Source organism: Thunnus maccoyii, chromosome 3 (assembly GCF_910596095.1).
Source record: "Thunnus maccoyii chromosome 3, fThuMac1.1, whole genome shotgun sequence".
In the NCBI taxonomy this organism is placed as follows: domain Eukaryota; kingdom Metazoa; phylum Chordata; class Actinopteri; order Scombriformes; family Scombridae; genus Thunnus; species Thunnus maccoyii.
In genome coordinates this window covers 18,190,960-18,208,670 of record NC_056535.1, presented here as the reverse complement: position 1 = coordinate 18,208,670, position 17,711 = coordinate 18,190,960, and the positions used below count along the sequence as shown (strand labels likewise).

Below are 17,711 nucleotides of genomic sequence, written 5' to 3'. Positions count from 1 at the left end.
CTGTTCAAAGATGAAGCCAAAAAATGTTGCTGAATCTTTGGCAGCTAGAATCACATTGTTTGGTGGACTCTAATTCATTATGAAACAATTGAAAGTGTTGAATTGGGGTGGTGGGTAGAAAGGCTCCGGCAAATGATATTAATGCACTCAGATTGTTTCAGTCATTTAGTTGCAAGAGTCGATATTGTCATAAAAGAAGAGAAAGAAAAAACTCTTCATAATGTAACCAAGTGGAAGCCAATGCAGAAACAGGTTGTGGCCTTAAACTGAAGCTAAGTGTATGTCCTCAATGCTTATCCAAAATCTGAAGCGCCCGATTATAATTGCCTTGACTACATACTCAAAAAATGCACTGAGAGGTGAAAGGATTACTTGAACTTTCACCAGACTCTGCTGCTAAAAGGTCAATGAGGTTTAATGAGGTGCAGTCTCTGTACTGTACACTGAATAGCAGACTGACCTAGAAATACTCTTTTGATTCATGAAAGCTTGAAACATCTTTCTCTAAGACCTTAGATACAAGCAAAATCTTGGAGGGGAAAGGGGGCTTTATTTGTTGGGATCTAAAAGATTTTGATTTTTTTTTTTTTAAATGTGAGGTTGAACAACTAGAATACAACAAAAATGGAAAGTATCAGTTATAAGAAAGCTATATTGACCCCACAGTAAAAGACTTCTACCAGCAATTTTTCAAGGAAGCCAGTAGTGGACTTCATACAAGATATATTTTTTGATAAAGATGATCGAGACATAGGTCCACAAAGGTTAAAAGACCACTAAAATTTCTCTATTAACTGATATGACCCATTAGTGAGAGTGTTGTGAAGCCTTAAGTGCTCAATCTTTGCTCTAACAAAGATTTATTGCTGGGCCCAGCAGCCAACTCTACACCGTGTCCAGCCTTTTTCCTCCAGATCCTTCTTATGGAGAATATTTAACATCCTAACGATATTTAAAACAGCTGAGCCCATCCACACACAGAGTTCACAACTTTATATTTCACAGCATATTTTTTTCTTTACTGCAAGCATTTGTCCTGAAGGCATCTCTGAGGCAGCCATGTCCCATCTTCATGTGCAGAGCAGGTGAATGCCCATCTTCAGCAGGTTGATGAATGGTTTATTATTGTCCTCAGTTATAGGTCACTTGACCTAGACGCCCTCATATTAAGGGCATAAATGTAAGTTGTTAAACTATAATTGGGATGCTTGCATTCATCCATTTCCTGAAAGCCATGACCGGGGGCTCAGCCCCCGAGGATTAACCCATTATTTTCATCAGCCATTACCTCAGAGGAACAGTGTGACTCATCCTCGATTGATGGGAAGTGTGCTATACGTTAGAGGTAGAGAAGATGAAGAGCAGAGGAAGATGAGAAGCAAGGACCACTCATCCTCCAAATTAATTAGCTGTCATTGTTATAGCCACTGTGCAACCACACTTTACCAGAATTGAGTCTATTTCTTAGAATTAAAGTGATTCACTGTGTTACCAGGACATGATGTGATTATCTTATACTTGTTGCAACTGTGACCTTTTCAGATAATACAGAGCCCTGTCTATTTTTTACTTTTTCAAGGAAATAATAAACCAGAAACCTTTTTGATATTGGAAATCAAAATCAATTCTTAGAAGTGATTCAGGAGCCGGTTAACATGACTTTGATGTGTTTAACTGTATCACAAGAGGCCAGTAGAGAGCAGAGTCACAACCCTATCAGCCCTAAATATGTCTGGATCCATCAGACTGCTGAGCAAAATGTTAAATGAATGGGGCCAAGGAAGAACTGGCTGCTCAGGGTTTCCTCCCTCAGCCTGTCACTCACAGTCTTAATCTGCTTGCTTGCGAGTCTCACAGACTGCATAATCAATACACAACCCTTTAATAATGAAACAATCCTTTTCCAGGCCTTTATGTCTTCTAAGTAAGTGGTTCTCAAGCTTTTTCATGTCAAGGACCCCTAAGCTGGCACAAATTAGACCATGGACCCCCATTTGATAAGACTTTGTCCCAGGGCCCCCCATCTGATAAGATTTTTGCTTTTAGATATTTTATCATTTCAGAAAAAGAAAAATAACCTGATTCACTGGGTCTCAGAGGAAAATCTGTGTTTATAATCTACTTTCATCTACTGGGGGAGTTCAGTTAAGTCTTATTTTGTTTTATTTCAATTATTATAGTTTTTCAAAAATTTCTAAATATTATTTATTTAAAGTCTGTTTTATGTCATAATGACATTTCCCTCCTATTATAATATTATTTCATGATATCATGTCACTTTTATTCATTAACTCACTCCAATTGCCCCCTGCTTCTCTTCAGCAAGTAGCTCAACTTGCTAACAAAATTAACCAGTTAGCCTTTGTTAGCTCGGGCAACAACAATTTTAAAGTAATTCTGAATGGACCAGAGGCTGTAAATAACACGTAGCACACATGCATAGAAACATACTTCTTTTATTTAGCTCAAAAAGGCCACACATGCTACTGATACCTAGCCCAATTATGTCACCCATGTATTAGCAGACATTTGGGTCGCACAAAGGTAACAATTTTCTGAAAGATAACACTAATCGTTAAAAACCCTGAAGGTTGTTAAAAAACACTGCTTTGTCTGTTTTGATTATGTTTTCAGAATCCCCAAAGACTCTTCTAACCATCTGAATGAATAAATGTTGTAGCTGCACCTATTTACAGCTGGACAATAAAAAAATGGGTTAAAAATCTTTTTTTAATTATTATTATTCAGTGGATGGAACATTTTTCATTCAAATGGTTAGGAGAGTCTTTGGTGACTCTGGAAATACCTTCAGAACAAAACCTTCTGTTTTTCATTTCTGTTATCTTAAGAGAATTTATGCTAATAAAACAGAGGTGCAAACTGGGCTAAATTTTACCTAGCTAGCTAAACTAACTTGGCTGTGTTTGCTCGCATTTTGGCTAAATAGTAGTCTGAAATTGGTTATGACAAAGGCTTTGGTGGAAAAAATGACATTAGTGTACTCTTGTTTGACATCCACAGCCTGGAGGTCAAAGCTCTGTGTGGACTTAAACTAAGCAGAAATTACATGCTAGCTTGTGATTTAAATTATCAAACTCTATTATTTCTTGCCTTGTAATCAGAAGATAAACATAATTTAATAAAATCAGAAGATATACATTATTTAACAAAAATCAGAAACACATAATACTGGGAAAATAATTGCAGCCAGGAAACATGGTACCAAGCTAGCAGCAGGGTGGCTCACCATCAGCCTGGTTACAGCTCAGATTACCATCAAAACATGAGGATTTAAGGGAAATGTATGAATGTACGATTGATTTCATGGAGCAAACTTGTGATTTTACTTTCCGTTTTTTCCCCCCATTGTTTAAGTTTACTGTTGGAGCAGCTGATAGCCAAGAAAAAACGTCTACCTGTCTGTTAACACTGGACTACATCTTGTTGAAAAGTTGTAGATTGTAACCTTTACTTTAATGACGTTTGATGACTATATTTTCACTGTCTGGGTTCTATTAGATCTCCTGTAAAATTTTCTTAGGAAAAACACTTAAAAAGTGAAATTCCATACATTTAACAGTGTTAAACACGAGTTTGAAACATGGATGTATTATAAGAGCTCTTATAATACATCCATGTTTTGCAAGTGATGTGCCACCACAATAATGGAGGCTTGTCTACTTCCGTTCTCATCAGCATCGTTTTTGGCCTCAAGTCATTCCTAATCTCATTTGGTAAGTAATTACTTATTTCAGAGGCCAAACAAGACAGCAAATTACCACATAAAAGTAAAGGCATCAACAAAACAAAACACAACACCAAAAAAAAAAAAAAATGTCAGGAGTGTGAGGGTGAATGCAAAAGATCATTCAAAACACAACTTTGTGGTTTAAAACAATTTTGTGGATTAGCTTCGTAAGGGTAAGAATAATTTAAGGGTATGTAATTCTGATCTGAAAACTGATCTTTTCACAACTACAAGTTTAGCCTGACTCTTTGCCAAAATAAAAACAAATAAAATAAAGAAATAAAGTTAAAAAACAAATATGTATGTTGTTATATGTATTTATTTTTATGCATCTGCTGTGTCATAATTAACTGAAACATATGTTAAATGACAATTATTTAGTTTTTTGTCTTTAATAACTGAATGAATTGTTTTTCATTGTGACATTAATTTCCCATGCCATAGTTAAATCCAATCACAACACAGAAAACAAATTGGTGTATTGCATTCAGTGTTGTCCAGCACAGGGCTGAATAGACCTGACAATACTACAAACATAACAGTTGATTGTTTTTCATTTTGGTGTGGACAGTGCATTTCCATCTCAAAAAAGAAAAAGCTCCCTCACATGTCCTCATGAAAACTAATGACAGTGATTTGTACAGTCAGTTATTGAAGACAAAAAGCTTAATAATTGTCATTTATCATATGTTGTTGTTTAATTATGTCACAGTAAATGCAAACATAAAAAGGAAATACATATGACACTTCATTTCTTTGTTTGATATGTTTTTATTCAGGGATTTAAAATCCTCCGTAAATTTCATCCCTAGTATGACTCTCCTATATAAGAGGTAATAATTCACACTTTTTGAGAGGAAAACATTTACTCTCTTAATTATCACTGGGATGTTTTTAATTCAACTTCTGGGGGCCCACCTTAGGTGTAATTTGTAAATATCCAGACATTTGCAGCACTGACAGCATTGACATGGCAGCACTTCAGCAGTGACCATACTACTACTGAGGAATATATTGCAGGTCAAATTGAGAGAAGAAAGAGAGGCCAAGACTCTGAATGGCCTCCACTGTCTTGCAAGGGGTCAGCAAATCCAAAGCAACATTGCTACTAACGAGCCACCACCTACGTTCTGCTTGTTCCTGGGATCTCATAATGGAAACTTAAGTGGAACATACAGTAGAGGAAAGAGATATTCAATTAAATGGAGAACAAATGGATTCTTCCCTCGTCATGTTCATAAGTGTGCATGAAAGGGAAAGAGAGGGAGTTTGTGTACGTCCGTGTGTTTGTGTTCAGAGCACAGAAATGCTGATGCTTCTGCTTTTGGGCCCTGTCAAGCATACTTAGCATCAGTGTTTACAATGCAAAGTGGAAGAAAATCCCTTTAATTTCAGGAGGCCTGAAGGCAGGCGAGAGCAAGAGGAAAAGACGGAAGCCAGGGGGACATTGTTTTGTTTTGGAAAGACCTGCAGGCTGTTCAAACACTTCTGAAGGACATACTCACCTCATGGTGAAGTTACAGTGTGTGATTTCATGAGTTTAGATTGATTTGTGCTGTAACAGAATTCCTCTGTCAGAACAGCTCACAGGATCTGCAGTTAACCTCCGGCAAATCTTATTCATAATGCTGGGAATATGAATACTGAGAAGGAGCTGGTTCACTGTTAAAGACCCCACAAAATGCCACAGCTTTTTTGTTGTATCATTGTTCCAACTGTTTCATTTAAAACCAAAGACTATCTGTCCCATCTCTGAGTTGCTTACAAGTTTAAACTGAACTTTTATATGATGATAACAAAACACAACTCATGTCAAAATCAGACCTGAAAAATAAGTAGACCGTTTTAGTCACCTTTACGGACAACATGATATTATATATTAATTAAGTGTTTCCTGACTGAGTCTCTCCATGTGCTGCATCCTGCACACTTAATCCACTTTCATGCAAGCAGTGTTGGGGTAATTCTCTTTCTTCAGCTAAGCCAATAACAATTAACTGGATCAGATGTGCAAGAGTAGCACGGAGCAAGAAATTATAAAATAGACCATGGCAGCATAAGTATAAGAACGACTTTGCTACCCAGAGTTCAGCCTGTCAGGCAGCGCTTGCTCACTCATGTGCAAATCCTTAGGATTATCAGACCACAGGCCAATCTCTTGGTATAGCGCTAACATTAGCCATCTTTAACCTACAAGTATTACATCGGCATAGCTTGTTGAGGGTGGCACTCAGCGTGGGAGGAGGGGCTGCCTGCGAGTCTCATTACAGGGCAAAAAAAAAATCGTAACCTAAAAACAAAGAAACGCTGCTGATGACTGTGCAATCACAGCTTTGACAACTGATCCAAAAATCATTTTAAATTAGGCCTACCTATCCTGAAATGTACTGTCACTACATCACCGAATCACGTGTTTCCTGGCACCTGCAATCCTCCGGTGAATAAGTGATCAGAGACAGGAAATACAGACAGCTCGACTAAAAAAAAGATACTCAGATATCTTCAGGTAATGAAAGCGGACGCACGGTCATGATTCCCATTCAGCATCAAGATGATGTGAAATTCATTGCAGGCCGCTCACCGCATCTCATCCGCCCATCCCCTCCTGCCCGCTGTCACTTACAGTAGTGGTGATGCTGCTCCCTGGTGTGTAGAGGAGGAGAGAGAGCGTGTCCGCTGCCCAATGACAGCGCAGGATGCTGAGAGAGGCTGCTGGGGTGAATGGAGGCGACAAGATGCCGTCTAGAGCGGCGAAGGGAAGGATTTAACATCGATAAAGGTATATTTCTTTTCTTTATTTCACATTCACTCTATCCGCGGTTTATACTTGAAGTAATGACACTTACAATTCCTGAGCTGTCCTGTCAATTTTGAGCGTTTTGTGAGCGACTTGGCGGAAGAAAAAAAAGCATATGGCTATGTGCGTTTAAATAATCATTCCGTGGTTGATTGCATTGGCACAGCCACTTAGTGCTCACTTGATACCCGAGAATTTGCATTTTAAAGCCGTGTTGAAACGATGCGGCGGGTTTGACTAATATTTCATTGGTGTATTCAGGTGCTCGACGCGTACACCACGCTGGAGCCATCGAAAATGTAGGCCCAATGAGCTGTCAATTGAACGGTCGTGCTTCCTGTGCTGCATCAAATGTAATTCAGCCTTTCACACCATTAGGACACCTATTTTAATGGACCTCAGAGGTTTATATATAATAAGATAAACATCTGTCCAAGACGTTTCTAGTGTTTTTCCAGACACTTTTCATTCAGGAGACACAGCTATACAGCTATAAGCAGGTCTATCGTTGAACATTGGTGGACGGGTGAACAGGCCACTTGGAGTAGCACATTAACATTTTCTCATCTAATCAACCAACCATTGGAGTCAGTGGGAAGCATGGGGGCGTTAAGGCTCTGTAGTAGAATACGTGATGAGGAGGCTGCATGTGTTGCACTTGCTCAAGTGCTCACTGCACCGCACTGAAAGGGTTGGTGCTTCTCATCTTTTCATGTGAAATGTCTCTATTATCAACCCATATTGAAGGCTATTTATAGAAGATTGTCCTCCTTTGTCTGCCTTAGACATGGCTCTGACCTCAAAAAGCACATTATCGCAAGCGAAGAGCCCTGATTTTAACTGGTAGTCTCCTTCACGACAGTTAAGAACAAAATGCCTGCATGTTGCCTTTCAAAATGTCAGGATCGCCTTATAGAAAACCAGTCTCCCTGACCCCACAGTTACTCAGCGCTGCCTGTGGTGAAAACATTGTTTCAGAACATCTGTATCCTCTCCGCTGTTTCCGCACCACTGCTCACTGAATTACCAGTGATAATTTCTCCTGTGGCCCTATACTTGCAATTTATGAGAGGTTTTTTGGCCCTGATAACAATAATCACTTGATGTCTGGTCAGAAATGAAGTGCAAGGCCATGAAGTGCAAAAATCTCTATGCAAACCCAGTATTTGATTGAAAAGTAGACTGTTATAGCCTACAGAAGAATGGATGGATGGAGGATGGATTATAAAATGTGTTAAAAACAAGTTTGATGACACATTTTATGCCTCTTCCTTCAGGTTTGTTGCAGATCTTTTGTATAGTCAACTGTAGACGGTAAGGGTGGGGTGGAGGGTTACTCTCAGCTGGCATCCCTTGTGGTACTCCAATATTATCACTGTTTCTGCAATAATATGATACTCTCTTATTGCATACTGGCCATTTCCCTCTGTCTGACACCCTCAGAAATGTGCTCTGGCACTGTGTAGATATGGCTGATGTAGAGATTAAATTAGCTGGTCAATATAAATAAGAAATTTGAGGTTTGAACAGAGTTAGAAGAAGAAGGTAAGGATTAAGGTAATGCTATGTATTACGAGACATAAAATGATGTAGGATTTGATTGTGTCTTTCAGAGGTTGTAAGATTTAATATTTGACTTTGACACAGAAAATTAATCAACAACTATTTTAAAAATTGCTCACGCTGTACACTTCGTTAATCAATGCTCCACGGCACCAGGCAATCAATCTGTAAAATATGAGACTGTGGCACGTTCATGTGATCACAGTGTGTGCCACTGGGGGGCCAGAAAATAGAGACACCTTATCACACAATACAGAAATTGCAGTTAAGATGGTTTTTTTTTTGAGACTGTCAGAGGTGCAGGTTCTGTGTGCCATTTTTGTGGTCATAGTCTGTAATGTTGAGCAAACATCAAGTATCCTTTCTGGCAATGCAGCTTTCCTCTGTTAGTTGTTAAGTTGTTATTGCTATTTAAAAAAAAAAGAAGAAAATATTTCTGGCATATGTGTCGTTGTTAGATATAGCACCAGTCAAAAGTTTGGACACACTTTCTCATTCAAGGGAATGGGAAGATGTGTCCAAACTTTAGACTGGTGCTGTATCTGACAGTAACAGGAAACATGGGGAGCAAGGGGGAATGACATGCTATAAACGTCTCCAGCTGGAATTAAAGCAGGGACGTCATGGTCACATGGTCCAACAGCGCAGCACAGTTGGCATTATCCTGTAAATTCACAATTACAAAGTCTGCTACACAAGTGAGTCATAATGAAGTTTAATACCAGTTAGTAGTTGATAACAGTCACACAGTTTATATGTTTTCAAAGTAACATCAGGCAACTTTAAGTGGTACAAAAAGACACAGCCTGAATTGTTTGTGCATCAGTGGTGATGAGGAGCAAGTCTAAAAAAATCATGACACTATATGCTAAACAAAAAGAAACTGCGTTATCAAAGAGGAACAGACACTGCAAGTAAAGCCTCACAAACACTGAAAGATGCTTGACAGTGCAAATCACAATGCAGCCTCAGAAATGACCACTGAGTTGAATCATCAACAAAAAAAACAAACAAACATTATGAGCCACACCAAATTGGATGTACTGCAGGGTTGTTGTAATTCATTATAAGGTATTTTTGTTGGTTTGTCTGTACTGCCCATTGCATTTACTAACCAGACTTTACAGGCCTGCTGTAGCAAGCTGACCACTGCAGATAAGAGCAGCTGTGTTTGTTGTTCATGAGTTTGTCTGTGTTTGTAAAATTTGCCTCTGTCTCTCATAGGGACAGATGAAAAGAAGTTATTTTACACTATTAATTGGCTATGAATGTAAAATCTTAAGCCTGTCCAAACCTTTAAACAGATTCTGGTGGATTTGTTCTGCCATTTTATGGTTATACATCGTCATCCCATACCTAGACACCTGTTACTTGATATAACTAACAGAGACGACAGTGTCCTTTCTGACCTCCTCTGCTGGGCTGCAGTGATCGCCCCTGGCCCAGTGTTTCCTCACAGATGATGTCTTAGTGAGTGCAGCTGAGGGTTCCTGTCATCCGAAATCGTACTGAATTTCATTCACAGAGGAGACCTGTTCTGTGCCATGAGCTGTTAATTTATCTGTCCCTCAAGGAAAAATAAAATAATACACATCAAGTTAAAACAAACAAACGTAGGATGTTTGGAGAGATGGCGCCTATAAATGTCATGTCAATATCTACACTTGGCCACAGTTGTTTTTCTGCACTTTGTGGAAACTTATGCCACCGGTATGTGAGACGACCGAGGTGCTTTATCTCTGTTAGCCCAGGCATTGTCACCATGGCAACTGGGTCTGAGCAGCAAGTGTCACCAGCGGAGAGAAAGTACCGTAGTTCACTTTCATGGCAGAGTCAGTCCAACATTATTCATCACCAGACAACTTGTGACATAAACAACTTCAATGTCTGTGTCTCTGCCTTCAACATTTGTCGTTTTCTCTCTGTTTCTTTTTTTTTTTTTACATTAAAAAAATGATCTACCATGGTGTAATAATGGCACTGTCATTACCTGCCATCTCAAGCTTGCCTGCTTTATATCTTGTGATATATTGAAGCTTCAGAGTCATTATTACACCATTAAAAATTCAGCCTTCCCTATTCTTATTTCCTAGTCAGCCAGTGGGATGTGCAGTATCTTAAAATCTTTGAATCTCCCATCTTGATTAAAATTATTACTAGTAAATTTTACTTCAGTTTTCAGTCCCACAGTATGGTATACTTGTATACTATGGTTTAACTCATTAAGTTAATCAACTTTTTGGAAATGTATAAAATATAATTATTTGAGGTATTTTTTTCTTGAAGTGCACAACAAACAACAATAATATCAGGAACAAAAAAAAATCAGTATAATCAGATCAGTGCTAACATCTGCTCAGTCCAGAAGTCTGCGCAGTCATAATGTGAATAACATAACATCAGTGGTTATAAAGTCATAGCAAGTCCCTGGTTTATGTTAATTTGTACATTTTATGTGTTTATGAGATAGAACAATACTGCAGAGGATTACTTTATGCTGTGTGCTACGAGCCTGATTGTGTTAGCTGTCTTTCATAACTGATTTTTATTGCATTGAGTGGAAGATATTGTATTGATTGTATTGCCAAGTGCAACACAATGTCTGTTGATGTGCTCGGGTGCTCTGAATACTGTAGCAGCACGCACTGTTACGTTTCTGTCACTTTGTTTCTAACACTTTTCAATAAACCTTGTATCCAAACATCAGTGTGTTCGCCACAGAAAACAGAAGAAGATCTGATCAGCTAGGGAGCTAACATCACACGCACATAAGCTGCTAATTAATAAGGTCTATACATCTTTACTGGAGGCACAAAATATGCTCGTTTTAACTAATTGCTAATCTAAAAACTGTGGTATTTGAATGATTAAATTTTTCACAGGATTCATTTAAATAAGAACATTTTGTTCTGCATTTCGTTATTACTCCATGGATATCATTATTTACTCTTATTTACACTTGACCATTATTGATCAGAACAGACTAATGTGAAATAAGATATAATATCCAGTGTTTTAATTAGTCTATTATTTAGCTAATGTACTGCATGGTTGTAAAGCTGTATTGTCTTTCCGGACTTTATCAGCAGCATTAATGGGATTTAGATAAATGTTGGCCAGTGGGAAATCCAGGATGTTGCTGGGAATTCATTGATGCTGTGGCCATTTGAAATAGGAGCCACATAAAATGTGACAGTTTGTTGCTGATTTTGCCGCCTACAGTCTTAAAGCGAACAGAACTATTTCTTTCTTCATCATGCAGGGAAAATGTGTTTTTTTTAAAGTTTGAAGTGTTTTTCTGTGGCTTTCATCTGACACATAAAAACTGTTTTTGTTCATCTAACAGGTGCTTCTCTCCTGTTTCCTCAGATCTGATTTTGATGTGCTCCACCTATTAAGGCATGAAATAAGTCACCCATGTGCGGTTCAGAGAGTCAGAGCAGTCTCATTTCAGCGCGCCCCTGTTAAGGACCCTCTGGTGGCTACACCGCCGATTCACAGGACATGTACGGCAGTGCCAGAGCTGTAGGCCATATAGAGAGCAGCCCCGCACGGTCCCCGCGCCTGCCAAGGTCCCCCAGACTGGGCCATCGGAGGGCCAACAGCGGGGGCGGGGGTGGTGCGGGGGGCAAGACGCTCTCCATGGAGAACATCCAGTCCCTCAACGCTGCCTATGCCACTTCGGGGCCCATGTACCTGAGCGACCACGAGGGCGTGGGCTCAACTGCCACCTACCCAAAAGGCACTATGACTCTGGGTCGTGCCACCAGCCGGGCCATGTACGGGGGCCGCGTCACAGCCATGGGCAGCAGTCCCAACATCGCTTCAGTGGGGCTGCCCCATGCTGACCTTCTGTCTTACAGTGACCTGGGCTCCCTCTCCATGCTGCACCCCCACCACCACCAGGGGGTGCCCTCCGCTCTGCTGAGGCAGGCGGTGCGGGGCAGTGGGGGGGAGCTGCTGGAGATGCAGGCCCAGCTCAGGGAGATGCAGAGGGAGAATGAGCTGCTGCGCAGGGAGCTTGACCTGAAGGACAGTAAGTTGGGATCTTCTACCAACAGCATCAAAAGCTTCTGGAGTCCTGAGCTGAAGAAGGAGCGGATAATGAGGAAAGAAGAGGCAGCACGCACATCAATCCTTAAGGAGCAGATGAGAGTCACTCATGAGGAGAACCAGGTGAGAGTGGTCCTCTCAGCTGTCATAATCCACTCATTACTGCAGTAAATTGTAGTTGCAGTTGCTGCTAGTCTGTCTTTCTATTTTTTCAAGTATTGTCTTTTTTGATGTGTCTGTCTCCGCTTTTACCATTCTCTTTTCTGCAATAGACCATTGTCATCCTCGGTCTGAGATCTCAAAGAATTATTGCAGTCAGTCATGTTTTTCAATCATTGTGGAAACCTTTCTGGAAAGAGTTCTTTGTGTACATAAATATTTAACACACTCTCCTCACCGAGTACTCCTTAAAATCAATGTCAGAGAGACCACTTGAGCCACAGGAAATATAAAACCATATAATCTAGTTTTCCGTAATCTCGTTTTTTGACATCTGAACTGATCTACTGATGTAATTTGATTCAGCATACGTTTTAAATCCTCAACTGTACACAGCATGTGCCTTGTAGTGTATGAAACCACTGTATACAGTCGCTTTTTAACAGAAACCTGGTTGTAACACTGATTTATTTTATTGTCAAAGGTTATTATCAGATTGGACCCAGAGTGTGAGATGTCAAAGGGTTTTTCTGCTTGCTTCAGTGTAGGGGTGTAGTCATGACCCAGTTAAATCAGTTAGTGACAAAAGTAGGCACAAGGCCCAGAGACAAATGCCAAGGACACTTAAACACTCTCTGTCTGTGTTTCTTTCTCTCTCTCTCTGTTTGTCTCTCTTTTTCCTTTTCCACCATCTTTCATGTACTCACTCTGACTTTGATCATCTCTCTCTGTCTACCTCTATTCATCTGGCCGTCACTGTCTTCAAATATGGTATAAAGCTCATATGTTTATTTTCTCTTTTACTAAATCCAGAAAAATACCAAACCACAGCTTCTTCTCACTGCACCGTGTACGTATTTTCTAACTGATTATTATTAATTTAGTGTTAGATACACTGGAAATTATGTAGATGTCAGCTGAACATAATTTACTACTCTTGGAAGCCTATAGTGATTTTGCATTTAATATGGTAAAATGCTGTGTCACCCTAATTTAGGCAATTTTCATGTTTTCATCAGTAAATAATTACTATCTTCTCTATAGATTGGAAGGAAATCGCTACCTGAAATGTAGTGCAGTTTGATTTTTCAGCTTGCAAGTAAAAGTGCACGACACAAGGTATTGTGGAATAGGTCAGCGTATTGCTTGACTGGTCAGACTGAGCTCTACAGTGTTTTTCTTTTTCTTTCTTTTTGAGGCAGGCTGTGGCATGATGCAGCAAATTGCACGACGCCTCAAGCAACGTAAAGGCTGAATTTTTGCCAGCTGGTTGTGGTCTTTGTGCCAGTCTGTCTACGTTTCCGTCTCTCTGCCTGAGTGATATTCGGTGATGTCAGAAATTGAGCAGGCAGTAGACCACTCATTACTCAAAGCGGCAGACACTGTCACTACGCCCTTCAAGGTCATAGCAGGATACCATTAGTGTGACCCTCATATTAGTCCTGTCTTTGTGCATGTCTGCTTGCAGTCGAACATCCCCCTCTAAAAAAATTGTATCTGGCTTCACCTGCTTTCACTGGAGTTTAAAGAGGCTACCATTTGCCAGCTTGTCCCTGAAGCTGTGCCATGCTGTTAAAGGGGAAAGTGTTGAGCTCTCTGCCTCACAATCGTATGGTTTTACCTGCTGGCGATCCCCAGCGGGGGGGATCATAGCTTTATGATTCATGAAAATATATAGGAACAGTGTTTGGGAAGAGACTGTGCCTGTTCAAGCTAAATCAGCACTGTCACTGACAGGGCCAGAGCCATTCATCATTTCACTTATTGTCTGTGCTATTAAATACACAGCGTGGATCCTTGTATATATTGGCCTCATACACTGCAGGAATGTGTCCAGCAGAATATGAAAGCTGTACAGTGTGGGCTTTCAGGCCTTTGAGCTCCATACAAAGAGCTGACTCTTTTTTTATCCTCAGCCTTGTCCATCAGCGTTAGCCCTGACTCTGCACCGGATGATATTTATATCTCTCTTGGTAGGGTTAATTAATGAAGTATGCCGGCTAATAAAAGGCAGATGTGCCTTGTTACTATAATTGGCCTTTTCTATCTTGATTTCTAGCGTGTGAGGCGTCCTTATGTAAGTGTGTACTTACAGTGCAATGGTTTGGTCACACCCATCGGGCTTGTTGAGAGGCTGACTGAGGAGCAAATTGTCTCATTAATAATGGAGTAATTTCAGGCCAATCATTACGTCTGTCTTGTGGCAGCCTTATACAATTGCATCAAGTGCCTCAGGCTTCTATTAGCTTGAGTAAATACTGTGTATTATTTATCTTGTGAAAAATAAGATTTGCTTCTTTGTACCACATCTTAGGAGAATAAGAAAACCATTCAGGCATTAGGGTTACTCTTTCATCTGTTTTGTATAGCACAGACTCCACAATGAGTGAAATACCACACATAGCCCGCAGAGCTTTAGTCAAAACAGTCGATGGTCATGGCTAGAGGTATGATTAGCTCAGGACTGTTTTAAGACTCATTTTTAATGTACTATGCGACTGGCACTGTCTGTTATAATGCTGAACTGTCTGATTTAAATTCAGAAGAATTTTTTGTCGTGTGTAAGCTGGACAAGGGCTGCTAGAGGCAAGTGTGTGAGCTAGAGCGTACCATATCTGACTGAGTCATGACCACTGCTGCTCAGCCACCCAGTTAGCCCTCATCAACGCAATCGCCAAAATGGTGGCTGAGTCTCCCATATCACGCTGCTCTGTCTGCGCATGGATTTCATGCCTCAGACATGACATTCTTTACTGTAAACTGCTGCTTGTTACATGTCTGAGCAATAAAAGGAATGAACATATGAACAGAGTGGGAGTGAGTTAACTGTATGCCAGGAATAGTAATGTGATACCTGCTATGCTTAGTTTAGTATGTGTGTATACTGTACTGTACATATGTGTGAACAGAAATGTCTGCATTTTCAATTAGATGTCACTTTTTTGTAGTTGTGCCAACTACTAATGTATGTGCAGAGGTTTAGTCATCACCACCAGTCTGTATACTGTAGCGTGTGGGAGAGGTGAAGTCACAATTACTCATTTGCACGTATGATTCATAGATCCGGCGATGCAGCAGGTGTGCACACTGTTCACAATGAGCATTTAGGCAGCTGAGTTGACATTTAGCTCTGTTCAGTGGGTGGCAAACAAGTTTGCAGCAGTCACATATACTTGATCAACAAAGGTATTGATGTTTTCGGCTATGTCACGACACAGTGAGCTAATGTGGACATAGGAAATATCACTTGAAAAGTCACAGCCATGGATGCTTCCTTTGGCAGCCACCTCCCATCTGAGCACATAAGATGGCTGCTACCTCCTCTAGAGGACCGGAAGGTGAAGAAATGAGAAGTCTCCCCCTCGATTTGATCTGAACAAGATGAGATGAAATGCAGAGAAGCAGGGAAACATTTATAGAGAGCAAGGCTGGTAAGGTTGAGATGAGAGTGGAGGATGAAAGAACAAAACAAAGGGGATGAGACATGTTAAGGTCTGTTTTACATTAGATCAGAGCAATGCCAACAGTGCAAACACGTCCATCTTAACAAGTCGATGCAGAGTCCAATAAAAAAAATATTTTTCATTTAATCAGGGAAAAAAAAGGTGGACATAAATGCATTTCACGCTTTTCTGCTGCACTTTCACTTTATTCACACAATATATTGAAACATCACCTATTACCTCATCAGTGTTAAGGAGACACTTGATCAAAGAACATTTGTGATATTATTCATTAAGATTCATAATATTTGAAATTGTAAGATTAATGTTTCCTAGAAAGTAGATAATATGCAGGAATGAGGCACTCTGAGAAGAACACGTGTTTTGCCTGGTGTTTGCAGTATTGAACGCCACATATTTAGGATCATTGTCCCTATTGTTCCTCTGCTCCTCATGGTGTAGAGCTCCTAGCGACTCTCTGTCTCGGCTTTAGGATGCCGACAGTGATGTGCTTTCATACAGTCAATGAGGATAAAATACAGCTTGAACCAAATGCTGTTTACCCTGAACATTGCTTTGAATCAACACCCATGTGACAATGGTTTTGTGATTTGAAAGGCCGTAATTTGGTGACATTGCTGCAGATGAGACTAAGCCTTTATATTTATTTGAATGGTTTGAATGGTTTATTGATTGCCTGCACTGGTACACTGACTGTCTGGTTTTCATGCAAAATCACATTGAAATTATACATCTTCACCTCGTCATTACCCAGATGCTGTGTATCACTGAGTATTTAGCATCACTGGAAGAGAAAAATTCAATACTAAATAAGAGGAGCAGCAAGTTGTTTTTCATAGTGCATATGTCTAAGGGCCTAATGGATGTTAGCTGTGTATGCTGTGTTATAGTGGTTGATATCCCAGTGCAGCAATTAAAAATATTGAAGAAAAAAATGTGGATGTCTTGGTGGCTAATGGGTCTAGGACACAACATAACTGCAAGGTCCCTGAATGAATGTGGCTCGGGGGACTTTTGCACATTATTCCCTTTTCTCTCCTTACATTTCCTGCTTGCCTCTTTACTACAGTATATACAGTACTGTCAATTATAGTAAAGGGAAAAAATGCCCAAAAATAATCGTTAAAAAACAAAAAAAATATACTTTTTGAACAAACTGTATGTACATAAAAAGCACATTGTAAATATTTTTTTAGAAATAATTTATAGTATTACTATTGTAAGGCAAGGTGGCTTATTTATGTTGCACTTTTCAAACACAGCCAATTCAAAGTGCTTCACACTATATGAAAAAAATCAATATAATAATAAGCAATCGATAAGCAATGAAAAACACACGAAAATCAATCAAATAAACTAAAATCAGATTTTAAAACATAGATAAAATTAAATAAAATACAAATACACAAAAATATTAATAGACCAGAAATACATGCAGTAGTAAGTTGTATGTTGCTACAAATGCAACAAGGCAAAGAATGTTGTCTGTGTAGCTGCAAAGTTATTGCCATATATTAGTTGACCAAGAGAGAGCATGTATGGGTTGAATAATAGAGACCCAAGAATTGAACCCTGGTGAACTCTACATCATGGTGATCAGCTCAGATTTATGATCACCAATCGCAAAAGCATAGCCTCTTTCTTCGAGATATGATCTGAACCAAATGAGGTCTGTTCATAATAACCTCACCCACTTTTTTCTGTCAAGTGTTTTTTGGTCAACAGTACTAAAGGCTGCACTAATATCAAGCAGCATCAAAACTGATGTTTTAGTTGAATTACTATTCAGACTTTAACACCTTTATTAGTGCTGTGAATAGTAGGATTCATCATCATCAATATTGTCAGTGCCATCTTTTAAAGACTTAGTTATGTAAATGCTGAAATGAAAAACTATGTGTGTGCATGTGTGTGTGTGTGAACTGAA

General features: G+C 39.6%; 1 protein-coding gene across 1 annotated transcript in view; it reads left to right on the top strand.

Moving 5' to 3' along the window:
• The first annotated feature begins 6,074 nt into the window (after window positions 1-6,074).
• Window positions 6,075-17,711, top strand: part of LOC121894766 (ERC protein 2-like) — a 42,474-nt gene continuing 30,837 nt past the window's right edge. Inside the window, 2 exon segments of the mRNA XM_042407599.1 lie at window positions 6,075-6,527; window positions 11,478-12,284. Of these exon segments, the coding sequence (XP_042263533.1) occupies window positions 11,613-12,284 (672 nt within the window). The 5' untranslated portion in view covers window positions 6,075-6,527; window positions 11,478-11,612.